At 45.7% G+C, this 9,691-nt stretch overlaps 1 protein-coding gene across 2 annotated transcripts in view; it reads right to left on the bottom strand.

Annotated features, from left to right (window-relative positions):
- The window catches only part of RASGRF2 (Ras protein specific guanine nucleotide releasing factor 2), a 237,864-nt gene that overhangs the window by 27,285 nt on the left and 200,888 nt on the right, over nt 1-9,691 (bottom strand). For both annotated transcript variants that reach the window (XM_019532310.1, XM_019532311.1), the window contains exon 19: nt 8,180-8,292. In XM_019532310.1, the coding sequence (XP_019387855.1) occupies nt 8,180-8,292 (113 nt within the window). The remainder of the gene's footprint in view (nt 1-8,179; nt 8,293-9,691) is intronic.

The raw sequence follows: 9,691 nt of genomic DNA, 5'->3' as shown, positions 1-9,691 counted from the left end.
AATTCAAAAAGGATGTGGAGAAGCTTGAGAGAGTCCAGAGGAGAGCCACACACATGATCAAAGGTCAGGAAAACAGACTTTATGACGAGAGGCTGAGAGCCATGGGACTCTTGAGCCTGGAAAAGTGCAGCCTCAGGGGTGATCTGGTAGTCACCTATAAGTTTATCAGGGGTACTCATCAGGATCTGGGGGAACGCCTGTTCACCAGAGTGCCCCATGGGATGACAAGGTCGAACGGTCACAAATTCCTGCAAGACTGTTTCAGGCTGGACATAAGGAAGAACTTATTTACTGTCCAAGCCCCCAAGGTCTGGAATAGACTGCCACTGGAGATGGTTTGAACTGGGGCAGGGGGCTGGACTCAATGATCTTCCAAGGTCCCTTCCAGCCCCAATGTCTATGAAATCTATGAAGGCCCCCTGTTCTTGGACCTGTACTCTTTAATGTCTTCATAAACAATCTGGACACTGGTATCAAAAGCAGACTGGCCAAGTTCACTGATGACACCAAACTTTGGGGAAAAATGTCTATACTTGAGGATAGGCTGGTGATCCAAGCCAACCTCGATAGGTTTGCAAGGTGGGCAGATGAAAACCTCATGGCATTCAATACAGAGAAATGCAAGGTGATCCACCTCGGGAGTAAAAACCCGCATCATACTTATAGGCTCGGCAATGCTAAATTGACTAGCACCATGACCATAATACCGCAGCTGGCAAAGCGAACAAAACTCTGGCTTGCATCTACCGATGCATCTCAAGCAAGACCCAGGATGTCATCCTTCTGCTGTACTTGCTGTTGGTGAGGCCACAGTTGGAGTACTGCATCCAATTCTGGGCTCCACAATTTAGGAAGGCAGTGGAGAAGCTTGAAAGAATCTAGAGGAGGGCCACGTGCAAGATCAGAGGGCAAAAGAACAGGCCTTTTGAAGACAGGCTGCAAGCTATGGGACTCTTCAGCCTGGAAAAGTGCAGGCTTAGGGGTGACTTGGTGGCAGCCTATAAGTACATAAGGGGTGTGCATCAGGATCTAGGGGAACGCGTGTTCACCAGAGCACTGCAGGGGATGACAAGGTCCAACGGTCACAAACTCCTGCAAGACTGTTTTAGACTGGACATAAGGAAAAACTTCTTTACTGTCCGAGCCCCCAAGGCCTGGAACATACTCCCCCCAGAGGTGGTGCAAGCACTGACTCTGGACACTTTCAAAAAACATTTGGACGTTTATTTTGCTGGGATCCTTTGCTCCTAGATGACTTCCTGCTCCTTGGGCTGGGGGCTGGACCTGATGATCTTACAAGGTCCCTTCCAGCCCTAATGTCTACGAAATCTGTGAAAAGCACAATATGCTTTTTCCCCTGGCCTCAAACAGAGACTTTAGTGCATTATTAACTCACAGGAAATAGTGTCACATGCTAAAACATCAATACCTCTTTCTAGAGCATCCAGTTGATCCTTGAAACTCTCCTGAAAATGGTATTAATGCTTGCTGTTTAGTCGGAGAGATCTGTCAGGAAGGATTAGGGTAAAGGTTGAATGAAAAGTAAAAGAGAAGATAGTTTTGCAGGGGAAGAACTCAGAAGATCTGTATTCTCTTCCTGATGATGCCAAGATTTCTTATGTGACCTTGAGTAAATCACTGTAGCTGTGTTTTAATTCCCCGCTTTTAAATTGAGGATGATAGTATTTCTACTACCTCAAGATACAGCATAAATCTCTAACAGAGGAAACTGAAAAAATGCTATGCATGACATGAAAAAAAGTATGAAATGTGGAATTTTTGTTTTGTTCCAAAATTTTGGTGGAATGTTAAATGTTTTAATAAAAAAACAAAATTTTCAGAATATTTTAGATTTTAATTCCAGTATGTCTTTTTCTCCCCTCCTCTTCCTGTTTTCAGCTTCTTCAGACTCAACTTTTGGGAGTTTCCACTTTTCCATTTGGATCATTTTTACCAAATTTCATGAAACATTTTGGCCATATTGTAGCCAAAAGTGATTTTTCATTAATAAAAATGGTTAATGGAACCATTTGACCAACTTTACTTATTAATGTGTCTGATGTGCTCAGATACAACAGTAATGCATGCCATAAAAAAAATCACAGGAAAAGAAATATGCATAATTTAAAGGAGCAGTTGAGTAAAGAATTACAGTGGGAGGAATTTACTCACAAGGGCCATGGCCAGACAAGTGTAGTCATGTGGTATATGGCACCAAAGACCTGCCTGCATCACCACACACATTGCACATTCAGGCATTTCCTGTGCCAATACCTTGCAGATTTACTCCTGGTAAATCCTGGGGTCAAAAAACCCACACAGAAAAGTGGAGCAGTGCATGTGGAGGCAGCGTGTGCCGCCCAAAACCAGAGCCTGGCTGGCCAGAGACACACTCTGGCTGCCAGCCAGGCTCCTAGCTGCAGGAATAATGTGGCTGCAGCTTCCCCAGCCCCCAGGGCTCCAGGTAAGGCTGCTGGGGCCAGCACAGTTGTTGGTCCCAGCTTCTCCTTCCTCACCCGTTGTAACCTGCCGTGGGCCAGAGGGTGCATGGTATGGGCATTCCCTGGGGACCAGGGCACAACACGGACAGGGACACGCCACACCCCTCGAGTCCCCTTGGGGCCTGCAGCCCACCCCCATCTAGCTCCTCAGAGTCCTCTACCCAGACGAAGCCCATGGTTCCGGGCTCCACGCAGACAGAGCCCCTGGCTCTTGGCTGCGGGGGGCTGCCTTTCCCTTTTTCAGGCTCTGGGGCCTGGGAGTATGGCCACCTCCCCTTGTGAGGTCTGCTCCTTTTTGGAGGAGCTCCATGCCGGAGTCCAGAGACTGCATGCCATCAGGGACTACGAGCAGGAGACTGACTCCTACTGCCAAGCCCTTCTCCCCTGGGAGACAGAGAGTAGACCATGGTATCCCTCCAGGACAAGGGAGGACTCGGGGACCTCCCCATTCTGTCCAGCCAAGGGGATGGACCAAGGTGGTCAAGGGCCCCAAGCCCTGCTGCACCAAGGTCCCCCCATCGCTGGAGCTTTGCAACAGGTACGAACCTCCTGCAGCCCCAGCAGAGCCTGCTAAGTTGCCAGCTCCCACAGACAACACAGGCTTTACTGTAGCTACCACCCCCACTCTCCCTAAGACAAAACGCAAAGTGTTTGTTATGGGAAAATCCATTCTGAGGGGAACCAAGGGGACAGTCTGCTGCCCCAACCCCTTAGCCCGAGAAGTCTGCTGCTCTCCAGGAGCAAGACATTGCGGAGAAGATCCCTAAGCTCCTCCAGCCCACTGACCACTATCCTATGCTCCTTGTCCATGTGGGCACCAATGACATGGCTCAGAGTGCTCCCAGCTGGGTCATGAAGTGCTACAGGGATTTGCGAGTGGGGCTAAAGGGTCTGGAGGCACAGGTGGTGTTTTCTTTGATCTTCCCAGACTCAGGCTATGGGCTGAGGAGGGAGAGGAGGATCCAGGTAGTAAACCAAAGACTGTGGCACTGGTGTCATCGGGAAGGCTTTGGCTTCCATGACCACAGCCCGCTCTTTGGTGAGGGAGGCTGCGAGCTGCTGGTAAGGGACGGTCTCCACCTCTCTTCGCTGGGGAGGAGGCTCTTCTCAGCCAGACTGGCTCACTTGCTCCACCAGGCTTTAAACTAAGCTTGCTGGGGGACAGGAGCAACACTTGCAAAGCCAGCAGGCCAAGGCACTTAAGGAAACCCACCCTTGCCCCAGCCCTGGAACAATCTGTAGGCAATGCAAGAGCCCCCAAGGGGACACTTGCCTCCCTGTACACAAATGCCAGGAGCTTGGGGAATAAACAGGAGGAACTTGTCCTCCTGCTTAACACAAATAATTACAAAGTCATAGGGATAACAGAGACCTGGTGGGACTCCACCCATGACTGGACTACAGGTATAGACGGCTATACCCTGTACAGGAGAGACTGAGTGGACAAAAGGGGCAGGGGTGTAGCTCTCTATGTCAAGGAGAGCTACATGTCCCAGCAAGCCAATATTGGCACCCACGGTGGATGACTTGAGACCCTCTGTGTTAAAATCCATGGGGAACATGGCACAGGGGACACAATGGTGGGAGTCTACTACAGACCTCCCACCCAAAGTCAAAAGCTTGACCAGGAGTTTGCCAGGGAACTGGCTGAAGCTGCATGCTCCTGGGCCATGGTTGTCATGGGAGACTTCAACTACCCAGACATCTCATGGGAAGAGCACTCAGCTAAATCCAAGTGGTTGCAAAGCTTCCTCTCATGTGTGGATGACTTCTATGTGACACAATAAGTCTACGGGCCAATGAAAAGTAAAGCACGGCTTGACTTGGTACTGGCAATCGGGGATGACCTAATCAGCAACCTAATGATCTATGGGAAGCTCGGTGAGAGTGACCACGAGCTGATCACCTTCACCATCCGCTGTAAAGCTGGCAAGTCAGTCAGCAATACAGAAGTCCTTGACTTCAGGAAAGCTCAAAGCTGACTTTGACAAGCTCAGGAGGTTTGTCAGTGAGGCCCTAAGGGACCATGACCCCAAGGGGAGGGGAATTCAGGAATAGTGGTTGCTCCTCAAGGGAGTGATCCTCAGTGCACAAGCTAATGCTATTCCGTCTCGGAGGAAAGGCAGCAAAAAGGCACAGAGGGCCCCTTGGCTCTCCAGGGAACTAGACCTCCAGCAGCTAAATAGAAAGACTTACAAAGGATAGAGGATGGGATCCACATCTAAGGAGGAATATTCCACACTAGTTCAGACCTGCAGGGAGTGAACCAGGAAAGCCAAGGCTGCGACTGAACTCCAACTAGCTACAAGTATCAAGGATAAAAAAAAGTCCTTTTTTTTAGATATGTGGGGAGCCAGAGGAAAAGCAAAGGCAATATTGGACCCCTGCTAAACCACATGAGACAACTGACAACCGACACCCAGGAAAACGCCAGCCTATCAAATGGGTACTTTGCGTTGGTCTTTCACCAGTCCCATGGGACGCCTCTGCCCATTATGGGACAGGGAGGCCCGGCTGAGGAAGATTCCTTGCCCTCCATCAATGCTGACCTCATGAAGGAACACCTTGAGAGGCTGGACACCTTCAGGTCAGCCGGCCCTGACAATCTGCACCCCAGGGTACTCAAGGAGCTGGCTAGCATCATAGCTCAGTCCCTGGCATGGATCTTCGAGAACTCCTGGTGCTCTGGGGAAGTGCCCGAAGATTGGAAGAAGGCCAATGTGGTGCCTATCTTCAAGAAAAGGAGGAAAGTGGATCTGGCAAACTACAGGCCCATCAGCCTGACCTCTATCCCAAAAAAGGTATTAGAAAAGATTATCAAAGAGACTATTCTTAACGGACTGGCCGATGGCAACATCCTGAGGGATGGTCAGCACGGGTTTGTTGCGGGTAGGTCTTGCTTGACCAATCTTATTTCCTTTTACGACTAGGTGATCTATCACCTGGACAAGGGAGAAGAGATTGATGTCATATATCTTGACTTCAAAAAAGCCTTCAATCTGGTATCCCATGATCACCTCTTGGCAAAACTGGCTAACTGTGGCCTCACGTCCACCATGATCCGCTGGCTGAGAAATTGGCTCTGTGGTTGGACCCAGAGGGTGGTGGTTGATGGAAGTCAATCATCACAGTGCACCAGTGGGGTCCCTCAAGGCTTCGTCCTTGGAACTATATTGTTCAACATCTTCATTAATGACGTGGACACTGGAGTCAGAAGAAGACTGTCCAAGTTTGCCAATGATACCAAACTTTGGGTAAAGCGTCCACACCTGAGGACGGGAGGGCGATCCAGGCTGACCTCAACAGGCTCAGGAAATGGGAGGATGAGAACCTGATGGTGTTTAACACTGAAAAATGTAAGGTTTTCCTAGGGAGGAAAAACCTGCAGCATGCTTACAGTCTTGGCAGTGGTACGCTGGCTAGCACTATGGATGAAAGGAACTTGGGGGTCATGATTGACCACAAGATGAACATGAGCCTTCAATGTGATGCCACAGCTAGTAAAGTGAGCAAAACGCTGGCTTGCTTCCATAGATGCTTCTCAAGCAAATCCCAGGATGTCATTCTCCCATTGTACTCGGCCTTGGTGAGGCAGCAGCTGGAGTACTGCGTCCAGTTTTGGGCCCCACAATTCAAAAAGGATGTGGAGAAGCTTGAGAGACTCCAGAGAAGAGCCACGCGCATGATTAGGGGTCAGGAAAACAGACATTATGGCGACAGGCTGAGAGCTATGGGGGTCTTCAGCCTGGAAAAGTGCAGGCTCGGGGTGATCTGGTGGCCACATATAAGTTTATCAGGGGTGTTCACCAGGATCTGGGGGAACGCCTGTTTACCGGAGTTCCCCAAGGGATGACAAGGTTGAACGGTTATAAACTCCTGCAAGACTGTTTCAGGCTGGACATAAGGAAGAACTTATTTACTGTCCAAGCCCCCAAGATCTGGAATACACTGCTGCTGGAGGTGGTTCAAACACCTACTTTGAACGCCTCAAGAGACATCCGGATGCTTATCTTGCTGGGATCCTATAACCCCAGCTGACTTCCTGCCCCTGGGGCAGGGGGCTGGACTCAATGATCTTCTGAGGTCCCTTCCAGCCCTAATGTCTATGAAATCTATGAAATGTCTTGCCATTAACATTCAAATCTCTTCTTCTTCAAGCTTTTATTTGGTTCAGAAGCAAAGCATCTTGAAGTACCCCTTCACCCCCACCCCAGTGACCAGTCTGCCTACACCTTGGCACCCTATGTATTCTTTGCTGCAAGACATATTACTAATCATCACTGGATATCCCTCAATACAAGGATGTCTTCCAGGGGGGAGATTACTGGTAAGTGTTATTGCATCAGTAATACCTATCGCTCTACAACCAGCTAAATCATTCCAGTTTAAGTATCAAGTCCCTGCTGGCTGCTTCTTCCAAGAAAACATAATAGCACTATTGTAATTCTTATTTTTCTTATTATTATCTAGGTTACTTTTACAACATATTGCATGAAGGATTTATTTTTCACTAATATGAAATGATAAATGGAGGCCTCACAAAAATGGTACCAAATTCTCATCTTAAATGACTTCCTGCCCTTTAAGCAGTTTTGATCCACCAAACCACATTTCCACTTATTTTCTGACTCATTCCTTTTCATGTAAATAACTGATGTGGGAATGTGTTCAATATTTGCAGAGAATTGAAGCATTTGATATTGATTGCACCTGTACTGGTTTTCTGGCAGTTGTACTTTTGAAAGCTCCAGTAAGATCCTATGGTACAGGTTTTTCATGGTATCATTTTTCCTTGACTCTCTACTCTTAATTATTTCTTGACGATTAAAAAATTTATAAATAAAATTATACATTCGTCCTTGTCATATTAATTCATTTGAATTATACTATACACTCAATATGGATGCAATTATTTGCATAAAAATATTTTCCAGCTCTGCAATGTCATTCTGTTTTAACCCTAAAAAGCAAATTACCATGATTGTACAGAAACTTCTACTATTTTTATTTTATAGCACATAATTAATCCATAATTTCCCCCTATAGGCTAGCCAAGGAACTGTAGTCATAGGTCTCAGCACTCCAGAACAAATATCTCATATTTAAGATTTCATACCACATTAGGCTGGTTGGATTGCTCATTACTTCAGTAAGAAACCTCCAAGTAATACCTAAATACTTCAGAAAATGCTATACAGACAATTCAGTACATAGAATTCTTCCCTTTGAGTGAGTACCGAACCAAGATCCAGCATGGAGTCAGCAGGCTCTATGTTGCTGGAAGTGTAACTCCTGAGTTGTAGAATTCATACTTGACACTGAGTTGTCATTAAAAATCATATTCTTTTCACCAAATTCAAAATTAGGTAATTACATTTTGGATAATTACATTTCCCTCAATCCTCTTCCAGTTTCAAATGATTTATTCTCTGCTTCTTGTTTTAGGAAAGGCTATTGGCTTTAGGAATGGTTTAGAAATTGCTATATTCTGTTAAACAATTGTTACATTTTACCCCAGAGGTGGCTGGCTGGTAGTTGAAATGTTATTTCTCTGTGTGGTTTATTTTTCAGTTCATAAAACACTTTGTGTTCCCTGAAACCTAAAGAGACAGTAAACAAGCCACCGATATCTCACAATATGTTCTACAATCAAACTGAATTCATTTAATCCTCTTTACCTCAATATGTTTGCTGTAGCTTTTCTTTCTTGTGGAAGAAGATCTGGGTCTCTCAAAACCTCCTCCAGCAAATTAAGCACATTCATTTTCAGCTCATTGTTTAGCTCAAAATCCTACAAAGGAAAATAGTCTTATTGTTTTTGTTTTAAACATTTTGAATGAACAATTCAAAGATTCATGAACTGTGTTTTCATTATTTCATTTACATTCAAGAATCCTGATAGGGCAAAGTTAGTGTAGTCTTGTCATCAACTGAACACAGGACTGGAAGCAGTTTCTCCGCTTTTTTGCCACTTACTATGTGACAAATGGGCAAATGTCTCTCTCTCTGCATTTTTCCATTTATAAAATGTGAATAATATTTTTTACTTTTGTGACATGCTTTAAGATCTACAACTATTATTGTCACATACTTCATTATCTTATGCATCTACAGAGGATATGAGCCTGAAAATATCATAACCGAACAGACAGAAACAGAGTTAGCATGTATTTACTATTAATTCTACAGTCCTTGAGGCAGTGCAAGTATACAGAAAATAATAATTGTAATCCTTCTCAGCAGTCAATAGCATAAAGTACTGCTTTCCTCTGACTCAAATGATATATAAAAAGATGCTTTCCCCTCTTAAAAGGATTATAGAAGCAGCTATATTACTCCCAGCAAAACCGTTAGTCATTCATGATGCAAGAGTCTTTAGGGCAAGTCAAATAGGCATTGGCTCTATTGAAGTCAATAGAGTTATGATCTTTTACACAGTTTCTTTGGGGGCGGGGGTATTAATTCAATGCAAACTGCTGGACAGTCCTTCAAGAGAACAGTTGCTGTTTCCCTGAAATTGCTAGGGAACATGAAAACCAAAATGTTCATATCCTTACATCTCTCTCAGAAACTAGATTAGATGTCAGAAACCCAACATGCCAGCCTCCTCATCCCTGACTAACCTGAAGGGAGGCTGGGTTGTATCTTCCAGCAGAGTGTCTTTTTCTCCAATTTAAATAATATTAGCAAATTATGATAGAGTTAGGGATTGAAGCAAACTGAAGGTAAAGCAGTCTACTTTCGCAAAGCAAAATCCAAGACATGACGGTCTATATCACACTTGGTTCAGATTAGTGTGCCCACCTTAGTGCAGTTCTGTAGCCCATGGCTACTTCCTTTCCTGGAATCAGTATAGCTACGTTCATGAAGTGCTATAGGTATCCTACCTAACAGCCATGTTTGCAGCAGTGGCCAACTGTGTACAGAAATTGGCACTGTGGCAGCTGATGCTGCCCCAGGTATCACATGAATATCCTGCTACACTTCTGTCCTTTCCCATTCTCTGCAATGCTATAGGGAATAAACAGGAGGAACTTGGGGAATAAACAGGAGGAACTCACCCTCAAAATAGCCAGTTCAGACCAAGATATAATAGGGCTTACAGAAACTTGGTGGGATTCATCCCACGACTGGGCAGTTAGCATTAGGGGCTATAGGCTTTACAGGCGGGATAGAGAAGGAAGGAAAGG

Source organism: Crocodylus porosus, unplaced genomic scaffold (genome assembly GCF_001723895.1).
Source record: "Crocodylus porosus isolate Cpor-Errol unplaced genomic scaffold, CroPor_comp1, whole genome shotgun sequence".
Classification (NCBI taxonomy): domain Eukaryota; kingdom Metazoa; phylum Chordata; order Crocodylia; family Crocodylidae; genus Crocodylus; species Crocodylus porosus.
This window is presented reverse-complemented; position numbering and strand designations above follow the sequence as displayed.